Genomic DNA, 12,264 nt, shown 5'->3' with positions numbered 1-12,264 from the left:
TTTTTGCGCAAAAGCACGACCGCAGATGCGGTCCTAAGCATCGCAGAAGTGGAGGCTGGGCAAGTGAGGTTCGCAGAAGCGAAACTCCTTCCGCAAAAGCGGATGCGCAGGTGCGAGCCCAGGCACCGCAGGTGCGAAAATGCCTGGGCAGTGTATAAATCGAAGAGTCTGAGATTTTTCTCATTTTTAGACATTTTAAGTCTCGGATTTAGGCGATTCCAAGGGGATTTTTCACGACTTTGTGTTGGGTAAGTATTCTATAACCAAATGTGATTATATTTCATAAATCCATGTCTATATTCATCATTTATTTTGGATTTAGATGGAAGAAATTGAAATTTTTTTAAAACTTTCAAAAAATAAAAAATTAAGATTTGAAAGTCCATTTGACATCACAATTTGGTAATTTTTGTATGGTTGGACTCGTCTCGGAACGGATGTTCGGATTTCGTAAGTTTTTCCGAGATTCGAGACGTGATCCCCACTGTTGATTTTTTAGATGAATTTCAGATTTTAATCCGAAAAATTAGCAAATTCATATGGAATTAATTCTTACAATTTGTATTGAGTATATTAAATTGTTTATGACTAGATTTGAGGATTTCGGACACAAATTCGTGAGGCAAAGGTTTATTGGATTCTTGAATTTGATTGCAAGCGAGATAAGTGTCGTGGTTAATCTTGAATTGAGGAAGTAGGACTTAATTGTCTATTTGCTATATGATTTAATGTGCGGGTATAACATATCTGTGAGGTGACAAGTATTTATGCGTTGTGGTTGAGTCAAAGTATGCGAGTAGAATTTGTTTATTGTGAATAATTGTCTATTTAATTAAGATATTCCTGCTTAAATTTATTATTGATTATTTGATCATTATTCGTGAAATTATTATTCATTTAATTATTGTTGAATATTTTGGAAGGTGAAGTCGGTATTTTGGTATTGAATTGATTGATAAGTGTATATCCCCGCACTTAAATACTCTTCCGAATTTATATTATTATTTTCATCGTAAGGAAGAGTGTCTAAGCACGAAAGGCGTTGTCGTGCCATTTGTGAGTATAAAAGTACGAAGGGTGTTGCCGTGCCATTTGTGAGTGTAAAAGCACGAAGGGTATTGTCGTGCCATTTGTGAGTGTAAAAGCACGAAGAATGATGCCGTGTCAAATGAGAGTAAAAGCACGAAGGGTGGTGCCGTGCCATTTTCATATTATCATTTGCTCATTTTATTGTTGATAAATTAATTGGCTGCTAAGTGACACTCCTCCTGCTGAAATTATTATATCCTTCCCCTTCGCATGTTCCATCCCAATTTATAAATTGTTATTTGCTGTATTATTGTTACTTTGTATTTGTATATACTAGTACATGTAGTTTACATACATGTCTTGTCATAGCCTCGTCACTACTTCGTCAAGGTTAGGCTCGGCACTTACCAGTACATGGGGTCGGTTACACTGGTACTGTACTCTGCACTTCTTGTGCAGATTTCGGAGTTGGTCCCAGCGGCATACTGTAGATTTGCCCGGATACAGCTACCAGCGGAGACTTGAGGTATAACTGCATAACGTTCGCAGTTCTGAAGTCCCCTTCTATATTATCTCAACTGTGTATTATATTTCAAACAGCTTGAATTTTATTGAGACCTTTATTTGTATTATGGTAGAAGCTCGTGCACTTATGACTCCAGTTCTTGGATGGTATTTAGACATTGCTATTATTATGGATTATTCACTACATTGCAGACCTTACTTCCGCATTTGTCTCTTTGTTATTAATTAGTTTAAAATTATTTTAAAATGGCTAATATTATTCTAACGTTGGCTTACCTAGCAAGCGAAATGTTAGGCGTCATCACGGTCCCGAAGATGGAAATTTCGGGTCGTGACATCTACGTCAACATAAAACAATATTTGTACAACATCTCAATCAAGCTACTTCACCCTCAAATATTAACTACTCAAGAATTGTACCCTTCAAAATTCCAAAGACACTCCTCAAAATCAAAATCAATCTCAAGATTATCTGTACTAGTCGTACAAGAAGAATAGACCCCAGATGATATGACATCCGGCGATAATGCCGCCGCCATGTTGCCGCCGGAGGCTTCAAATGCTGCCGGAGTACTCAGATGATCATCATTGGCCGGTAGAAAATAATCAGAGTTTGATGATTGGTTTTGATCTTCTATTTTTGGATAGAAAGTACATGATCTTTGGAATACTTCCTCTTTGGTTTCCTCTTTTATTGAGGGAAATGTAGGAATATTATAAGGCTGGTAATTATGATTAACATTTTGGAGTGAAGAGTAGTTATTGTTGTTGTTCTGATCAAAACTAAGTAGAATAGATGAATCGCCATCAATAGGAGTGTCCAAGATTATTTGAGAAACTCTAGGGAAAGGTTTGCATGTGTGATTTCCATAGTATGTTGTTCGGAACAGTAGTGGATTGTCTTGAATTTTCTGCACCTGTTTAGTTGCTTGACATTTTTGATCATATTTATGGGTGCACCTAAAATAGTGCCTGCATATATATTCATTTATATACCAAACATTAATAAAACAAATATAATGTTTAATTACATAATATCACCTACTCTATAATTACATTACTATCTAGATTGAAAAAAAATACTAAGATAAATTGTGAAATCAAACCTTGGATAAGTGGAATGGAGGATCTGTTTTTGTCCATATTTTCTCCAAGCATGGCCATCATCCACCAAATCTGAGGATTCTTTTGTGTTTGTTTCTGAAGTTTTCCTGCATGAAATAATTTCCAAATAATTCATGCGGAAATTTGTTCTTAAAATAACATTACTTAATTACAGAGTATATGTATTTTAGATTACTAGATTTAGTGTACGTGCGTTGCACGTGTGTACCGCGTCAAATATTTTAGTTATATTGTATTTTATTATATGGGAGCACGACAAAATATTATAAGAAATAGCTTGACAAAAGGTTGAAGCACAAAGTCTGACGTAATATGGCGACTGTCAAGTTCAACCAAGATTCACAATCAAGAATACCAAAATAAAGATGTATGGGTTAATCATTACGGCTAAAAACGCATATGATAAAATGTGTAGTCAAATTCAAAGATGCAAGAAGACTGGTTTATTTGGCCCGACTCTGAGCCCACCCTTTTGCTAGCTTCTTTATTATGCTAGTTCAACTATTGCTTCTAATTGAAATATATAAACACTTGAAGTTCATCATTCAATAAAGATAGATAGAAGAGAGAATGTCACTTTAGAAAAAAAATAACTCTTTGACCTATCGGTTGATTCTGTCTTTTTAACATCCTTGATCTTGATATGTTTTCAGGAGCAGAGAAGGAATGAAATAAGAAATTAAATCCGTTTGGACAGAGATTGAGAAAGTCCTATACTCGATATACTTCCATCTTAAAGTATTGAAAGAAAGGTAGGCAGCTTTGTCGAGTTTCAGAGGTGAGGCCATAAGAAAACATTATGAAAGAAAACTGCAATCGCAGTTACTCACGAGACCATCGTGATCTTCGACTTAACTCCTAAAGATAATCCACTTGGATATGCAAGGTTTAGCCAAAGCGTAGCTCCCGATCCCACTACTGTCATATTTGATTTTATTTTAATTCTATAAAAAATAGAATTTTTTTTTCTTGTTGCTAATATGTGAATACAAAACTAACTACTATAAATACGTGAATATAAAATATAAATACAAATGTGTGAATACAAAATATAACTACTAATATAAATATGTGAATGTAAATTTCAACTACAAAAACCTTTTGCTCAAAGTCAAAGAAAAAGAACATAAAAACCCTTAGTTTTGTAGTTGTTACTGAACAACAACATTTTGATGATGACACCTGGAATTGTAACTTCTTTTTTTGAAGTACTCGTGTGTACAATTCTAAACAGAAAAAGAATTAATCACATTATGTATAGTTAAAAATCACAAAAGAATTATTAAAAAATAAAAACTCCTAAACTTAGTTCAAAATGCACGTGTTTTACCTAACATATATTTATAAAGAATTAATTTTTCAAAACTTTATTAACAAAAAAACCCTAAATTTTATTAAATAAAAATCCTTCCTAAACCTAAAAGGAGAAATCTAAATATAAATGAAATTAGAAAGCAAACGAAACCTAATGTGAATTGCAAGAATTTAATACTGTTACCTTCGTAAACCTAAAAGGAGATATTTAACACTCCAAAATATATGAAATTTCCTATTTCATTAAAAAAACAAAACAAAAAAAAACTAAACCTAAAAGGTAACTACTCCTTAATAGTAGAATATTAATTAAAATAACTATGGCCAAATATTAAGCAAATAACTTAAATTACTATTTTATCCAATGTGATTTCTATTATTGAAGGGTAAAAAAGATTAACGCATTTCGCTAGAGACCTTAATGCTTTTAGCATAGTATAGATAGATATAGATTATAAATTTCCTTCACACATTATCATAAATAAACAGCTGGCGTAACGATATTTACACTCATTGACTTGTTCTAGATCTCTCTCTACCTAGTGATGCTATATGTTTATTGCAATTTAATACAATAAACTATATGAAAATTATCATTCAATATGGAAAATCTTAACCAATCTTATCACCAAGCATTCATAGAGGGACCCCACCCCCTTTTTAGTATTTCTTCAAGGACAGAGTAGTCAATAACCATAAAAAATCCAACCCAACTTCACAATAATTAACTAAAAGAGAACCAATCAACCAATAAAGACAGTTAAATCCAAATCAGAACGTGCATGAGCAACAGGTATACTTTGTCCCCCATCAACTTAAAGAGACGAAAATACCCTTCATGAAAATAATTTATGATTTATGATATTCACTAATAATAAAACAGTGGAGTAGTAAAAAAATCACCTTCTCTTGTAGCATCCTCTTCGATCTTTCAATGATGTAGTACTCTTGCAACTTCCACTAGAATCTTCCGGCGACTTAACTTCGGCGGTATCCTCATTAGACTCGCCGGAGTTTATCACGGAAAGAGTCTCAGAAAATGAATTCATAATTTTTCCAACTAAATCCTCAGCCATAATGGTTGCAAGAGGTTTCTTGATTATCTCTTTTAATTGTCGCGTAAATTCCTGGCCACGAATTAACCCGTCGATTGCCCTTTTCAGATCAGCTGATGACTTTTCCGGCAACGGAGACTCCATGTAATATTTCGTTATATTTATTACTTAGCTAGCAACTAGTGAGCAACAAGTTAAGAAACATGAGGGCATATATATATGTAAGAAAATGTGAATTCTTAGTAAATTAATGGAAGCTTAGAAGGAAAATTCGCCTTAGCTTGTGGAAAAAACGAACCCCACGCGCATTAGAGGAATCTTTTGGTTTTCATCACTCAAGTGATTAAGACAATGATGGATCAGGTTCATGAACCACTGGACCACTTTGGACGTCCATGAAAATTTGTGCAAATATTGTGTATTAACCGTATGTTAATCCGTCGGTCTCAATTGACGTGCAATGTTTGATTAAGCTTAGAATTTGAGTTAATATCCTAAACCCGCCTAAACTATACAATATTTATCAGTTTCCTACTTAAACTATCGTCATTCCCCGAAAACCTCCTGAACTATATCCCCTTCATAATAAAACTCCCCGTTTCATTCTTACTGGAGCATATGATACACGCTCTAAATAATTTTTAAAGCTTGTCATGTGACAATCCACGTGGATATTTAATTATGTTAATTTTAAAAACATGCTTAATTAATATATGTTAATCTAATTACGTGAAAAAATAAAAAAGGTAATTTTGTTACACTGGTCCGTCATTTACTCCTCTCAAAGTATGGTCTCTTTGCTCTCATCGAAAAAATTCTCTCATCGGAGATGAGAGGCATCTTCTCTAAGTAGCGATTCTCTTCATTAATCAGGGTTTCTACCATCGATTTCTCTTCTATTGTTGCTGCAATTCGAAATCGGTATTAAATCTAGGGTTTTGTGATTGTTTGTTGAGATTTGTGATTTTTGTCGGTAAGAAAGATAGAAAAGAAGAAGAAGAACAGAAACAGAGAAGACGCGTAAGTATTCAAATATTAAATTCTTTGTCCTAACTCTCTTCTTGCCTTGTTATTAGTAATTTATTTTCTCGGCGCTACTTTGTTAGGGATTTTGTGTTCCTTCTTTCAAATAAATTTGGGTAAGAATGAAGGATGGATAAACGAGAAAGATAAAAAATAAATTCAATAATAACAAGAGAGAGAGAATTTCAAATAGATTAAAATGAAGAAATGAAGAATAAATGTGTAATATAAAGAAAAAGAGGAAAAAATATAAGTTTAAAAAAAAAGGGGCTAATTAGTCGTTAGTTGCTGTCAGGTGGGCTCATTTTAATGGTTATTGTCACTCTTCACGCGCTCTTAGGCGATTTATTTCACACAATATACCACATAAGTGACAAGTGGGTTTTATTATGAAGGGGATATACTTCAGGGGGTTTTGGGGACAGGCGATAGTTTAGGTAGGAAACCGACAAAGATTGTATAGTTTAGGAGGGTTTAAGGGTATTAACTCTTAAAATTTTGAAATAAGAATCTCTTGAAAAATTTATGATCTAAAATAACTAATAAATATTTGTATGACTATAATTTATTTTATTAAAAATAAAATAAAATTTTAAAAGTAAATTATTTTAAATAAAAAAGTATGATACTAGTTTTGTGACAGATTAAAAGGGAAAGGATAATACGTAATTTGAGACATAAAAAATATTATGAACGTAAAATATTTTCTTGGACATATGTTTATCTTTGTAAGATAAATTCCTCAATATATTTTAAAGTTAATGCAATTATTATTGAAAGTGAGAATAACTTCCATGTTATAAATACAAGTCATTTCCTTTACAAATATCAAAACTCTTACTCAATACTAATATTATATTGTTTGTTTGAATCAACAATTAGTTGTTGTTATCCTTTTTAATAATAAAAATCATTTAAATACTATTATTTCAAATCATCTTTAACTTTATATATACCTGTATTTTTATAGAGAAAGTGACCTTTTTAGTGGAAAAACTTTCCCAAGTAAGTTGTAACAAACACTTCGGGAGGAATATAATGTAGTTGCAGTTTGCACGCGCCACAAGGAGCGTTAAGAGTGTTTTAGGCCATTACTGATGACGTTCTTCCTATGCTGTCACCCTAGTATCGTCATCCATGTGCCACCTGGCAAGGCTTAAATGCTAATCGCTGTTTAATTAATTATTACTAAGTAGTAGTTTGTTTATTTTAATCATAATTGCAAGTGGTAGTGTTTCACTTTACTCATCCCTTGGGGATTACAGAGAGACAAAACATGTCATTCCAATGTCAAAAATGACCTTTCTTGTCTTAACCAAATTGTGGACTTTAAGAGATGGCTGACAATTAATTATGGAACTATTGATGGGCATTTTGGAATCTAAATAAGACAAAGCATTGATGGTTGAATACGTACACATGATCATCAATCTCAATAATCAGAAACAGTTCCTAATGTTTATAAACAACTCAAACAAAAATGGGCTACATCCTCTAAAACCGGAACTATCACATATTTCTTAGAGCTCGTTTGGCCAAACTGTCAAAAACTATTTATTTTGAGAAGTGCTTTTATTTACCCATAAAATAATACAGTTAAATTTATAATGTGGTTTATATACAAGCGAATCGATTTGATCCAAAATGACAAATAAGTTAAATAAAATGCAAGACTTAGATTTGAAATTGAGATAAAATAGCAGACAACTTGGGTCCGGGAGCAAGGCTTCCGAAGACAGCAATAAGAATATTGTTAGACGGAAAATAAAGTATTATTTAACTTGAAATAATGTGTAGCGTAAGTTTGTCAGAATTTTCCTGTCTTACAATGGCTGTTGAAGTCACTGTTTATAGTTAAACCTAGGGAACAAGGTCCTAAGATCAAGTCCTTCTTAAATGATAATAATGGAGGTCATTGATGAATATGTAACGACAGGTAATGAATGCCAAAATTCTCTGTAACGGGCATGTATTCAATACCAAGGAATATCTTCATTGAATGTCATCTGGTGACAAATATTCGTTTGCCTTCATTAACAATGTTTCTTTCAGGGTCTACCCGATTCCAACCGAAATTGTTGTCCTCGGTCTTGGTTTCCACTTGCTTCGTCTTTCGTTCGTCCCCGGTTCCACGTGTCACTCTACCATTCGAGTATTTAATGTAAATCGATTTTACCCTATACAGATAGTCCCTCTACTTTCCGGTGACATATTTTTGTGTCACCTGGAAGTTGGTGAAGATTCCTTTCTTGGAGAAAAATTTTCTGAACCCTTCTGAAAAGTTTCTGGCACTTGATAAGATGCACATCTCTTCGCATTTAATATCCCGAACACGTGTTACTCCACGATTTTGTAATATTTTCGCCGGTTCTCGAGATAATTATGGCCACGATTTTAGCCTCATATTCCTTTACTTATACGCCCCATTCTTCTTCTTTTACACTTAACAGCTTTACAAACTCTCTCAGCTTCTTTGCATTCAACTCTTCGCTGCTTTCATCTTTATTTAATCTTCTTCAAAGAATTCTTATCATCTTCTGCCGATCATGGATTCCTTTAATAATTCTTCCCAGAACTCTGGTCTTCTCTTTGGTGGGGGGTCCGAAGGAGAGCAAAGATAAAGAAATTGATGTTGATGTTGACCCTCCTATAGTGAGCACTATCATCCCCAAACGACTCAATACAGCCAAGGATTTCGAAGAGAAGTTCCCTTCTTCAAGTTCTCGCACTTGGGTTGTCAGCATATACCCTTCTTCTATTCGCCCTTCCAGCATTCCTGTTGTGAAGGAGGACTGTGATTTCCATGACATGAACATCCTTGCTCCCGAACTAATGGAGCGAGTAACCTTCACTAAGAAGGGATTCATGTATATTTATACGTATCCATTCACTTTGGGTGTGTTTTATTTGAGCGGGGGACTTGACCCCGTGATTTTGGAGTTGTGCCAATGATACCAAGTTTGTTTGGCATAGGTGGGCCCTTCGGTATGGCGAACGTTGGCCTGTTTGCGGCGGTTGTGACAGGAAACACAGGAGGAGTTCACCTTGGCTCATATGATGAATCTCTACTCCCCCAAGATTTTCCGTGGAGAAATAATAAATTTCAGCAAACGTGGCCACCATGCTTTGCCCACTACCATGGATGGATATAGCGGCTTGTGGCCATTGTCATCAGGGATATCATCCCGGCCACAACTCCATCTTTCCCTGAGTCCTAGACTCATACATGTAAGTTCAAAGTCAGTCTTTTTTCTAAAAAAAAGTTGTTTCATGTTGTTGCTGATCTTTCTTTTTGATTTCCTTTAATAGAGTTTCTAATTTGGGTTTTTGCTTCTCAGGCCAACTTCCTTACTTTCGAGGGCCTTCAGAAGTTGACCCTCAATAAAGAAAAGCTTAAGTCCGAGCGGGATTAACTGTTGGCTGAGAGGGACCAAATTGTTGCTCGTCTCCCGGTGCTGGAAGCAAAAGCTGTTGAAGCTGGTGAGTTAGAGACTCGATTGCAGCAGAGTGAGCAGGAAATGATGGCCCTCAGATAAGAAGCCTCTCAATTAAATGTACAGTTTCAAGTATCCAAGGCTAAATGGTCTGAGGTCCAGAATGTTGTGCCTGTTGCAGCCGAGCGCGAATATGCCTCTATTGTGAGATTGAATAAGACCACTTCGTGCTCGCCGATTTTTTGGTAAGTACCTGCTTCAACCCACTTAGAGAAGTAATCAGCTAAAATCGAAAGAAACCTTACCTTACCGGGAGCCGGTGGCAGCGGACCGACTATGTCCATCCCCCATTTCATGAATGACCATGGAGATAATACTGAGTGCAATAGCTCTGCCGATTAGTGTACTAACGGTGCATAGTATTGACACTTGTCGCATTTCTAAACGAACGCCTTAGCATCTTGTTCCATCCAAGGCCAGTAGTATCTTGCCCTAACTAATTTTAACACCAACGAGTATGCACCTGAATGATTTCCACAAATTCCTTCGTGAACCTCTCTCATGATGTAATTAGCCTTGGAGGCTCCTAAACATTGGGCTAACGGGCCTTGGAATGACCTTCTGTACAACTCTCCTCCCTAGAAGCTGTAACGAACTTCTTTGGTGCGGAGTACCCGGGATGCTTTCGGGTCTTCGAGCAGTTTGTTGTGCTCAAGGTAGTCGATGATTTCATTACTCCAGTTCCACACCAAGTTGGTCGCCTTTACTTCATAATAACCATCCACATCCAATACCGAGTGCATGAGTTGTACGACTGTACTGGAATTTGATCCCTTCATTTCCGTGAACGAGCCCAGACTAGCCAATGCATATGCTTCTGCGTTTTCTTCTCTTGGGATGTGGGTGATTGACCATTCCCTGAACCGTGCGAGCACAGTTTGAACTTTTACCACATATTGTTGCATGCATTCCTCCTCGGTGTCGAAAATTCCATATACTTGATTTACCATCAGTTGGGAATCGCATTTGATTTCAATGACCTCGGAGTCTAGTCCCCGGGTTAGTTCAAGTCCTTCAATCAAAGCCTCATACTCAGCTTCATTGTTAGTCAAGGGAACAGTTTTTATGGCCTGCCTCAGTATTTCTCCCGATGGCGTAATTAAGACTACCTCGAGCCCGAACACTTTCACGTTGGAAGCTTCGTCCGTGAACAAGGTCCAAACTCCTGATGTCGTTTCTGATACTATCACCGCTTTTTTGGTGGCTAAAGGCAGCAGTCCGAGACTGAAATCGGCCACGAAGTCGGCCAAGACTTGTGATTTATCACAGTCCTCGGTTTATATTTGATGTCAAATTCACTCATTTCGACTGCCCACTTGGCCAGTCGACCTGAAAATCCAGGTTTGTGAAGGACAATTCATATGGAAAAGTGGTCACCACAACTATCGGGTGGCATTGAAAGTAAGGCCTAAGCTTTTGAGCGGTGACTACGAGAGCTAAGGCCATTTTTTAAGGTGTGGATAATGAGTTTCTGCTCCCGTTAAAATTTTGCTAACATAATAGATAGGAGATTGCGTACCTTAGTCTTTTCGTACTAGAACGACACTTACCTCTACCTCCGAGACCGCTAAGTATATTAGCATCTGTTCACCTTCCTCCGGTTTTGATAGTAAAGGGGGGATTGATAAATACCATTTCAGATCTTTTAGGGTTGTTGGCATTTCGGAGTCCATTCGAAGTTGTTCTTCTTCATCAGAAGTGAGAAGAAGTGATGGCATTTTTTCGAGGACTGGGAAATGAACCTGCTAAAAGCGGCCAGTCTTCCGGTTAGCCTTTGGACTTCTTTCACATTAGTCAGCTGGTCTGGAATGTCCTCGATGGCTTTAATCTTGTCAGGATTGACTTCGATCCCCCTTCGTGACACCAAGAAACCCAAAAATATACCGGAGCTGACTCTGAATGCACATTTTTCGGGGTTAAGCTTCATGTTGTGCTTCCTTAGGATGTCAAAAGTTTCTTGGAGGTGTTTCAGATGGTCGCATGCGTTCAAAGACTTAATTAACATATCATCTATGTAAACTTCCATTATTTTCCGTATTTGCTTTTCAAACATTTTGTTCATGAGCCTCTGATAAGTGGCTCCGGTGTTCTTAAGCCAGAAGGGCATCACATTGTAGCAATATGTGCCAAAGTATGTTATGAACGAAGTTTTTTCCTGATCCTCCGGGTTCATTTTGATTTGGTTGTACCCGGAATAGGCATCGAGAAAAATCATCAACTCGTTCCTGACCGTTGAATCAATCATTTGATCAATGTTTAGAAATGGGAACGAGTCTTTTGGGCAAGCCTTATTCAGATCCTTATAGTCTACGCTCATGTGAAATTTATTATTCTTTTTTGGAACTACTACTACGTTAGCTAGCCAGTTGGAATACTTTACCTCCCGGATGGAACCGATATCGAGCAATCGAGTTACCTCTTCTTTGACAAACCTATTTCTGACCTCGGCGATCGGGTGCTTCACTTGCCTTACCGAAGGGATGGTGGGGTCCAGGCTTAACTTGTGCACAACCAGCTCTAGCGGGATACCTGTCATATTCGCGTGCAACCATGCAAAATAATCAACATTAGTTTTAAGAAATTCTATTAATCCTGACCTGAGCTCGGGGTTTTATCTTGTCCCCAAGTGAAACTTCCTCTCTAGGAACTTTTCGAATAGTACCACTTGTTCAAGTTCTTCCACCATGGATTTGGTTGCG

General features: G+C 36.5%; 1 protein-coding gene across 1 annotated transcript; it reads right to left on the bottom strand.

Moving 5' to 3' along the window:
* Positions 1 to 1,926: 1,926 nt before the first annotated feature.
* Positions 1,927 to 5,362, bottom strand: LOC104093636 (WRKY DNA-binding transcription factor 70-like). Its single transcript, XM_033655459.2, has 3 exons — positions 4,897 to 5,362; positions 2,661 to 2,765; positions 1,927 to 2,526 (listed from the first exon to the last, which is right to left on the bottom strand). The coding sequence occupies exons 1-3, from the start codon at positions 5,190 to 5,192 to the stop codon at positions 1,962 to 1,964; spliced, it is 966 nt and encodes a 321-aa protein (XP_033511350.1). The 5' UTR covers positions 5,193 to 5,362; the 3' UTR covers positions 1,927 to 1,961.
* Positions 5,363 to 12,264: the final 6,902 nt, after the last annotated feature.

The sequence above is a fragment of the Nicotiana tomentosiformis genome, chromosome 7, assembly GCF_000390325.3.
Source record: "Nicotiana tomentosiformis chromosome 7, ASM39032v3, whole genome shotgun sequence".
NCBI classification, from domain to species: domain Eukaryota; kingdom Viridiplantae; phylum Streptophyta; class Magnoliopsida; order Solanales; family Solanaceae; genus Nicotiana; species Nicotiana tomentosiformis.
Note: the sequence above shows the minus strand (reverse complement) of the source record. Positions and strands in the feature narration are given on the sequence as shown.

What these genes read in the sequence shown, in the direction of transcription:
- LOC104093636 (XM_033655459.2), bottom strand. Translation starts at nt 5,192, where the DNA reads ATGGAGTCTCCGTTGCCGGAAAAGTCATCAGCTGATCTGAAAAGGGCA. An exon ending in AGAGGATGCTACAAGAGAAG is followed by an intron (nt 2,766 to 4,896) that starts GTGATTTTTTTA and finishes TATTTCATGCAG; the next exon opens with GAAAACTTCAGAAACAAACA. An exon ending in CTCCATTCCACTTATCCAAG is followed by an intron (nt 2,527 to 2,660) that starts GTTTGATTTCAC and finishes ATATATATGCAG; the next exon opens with GCACTATTTTAGGTGCACCC.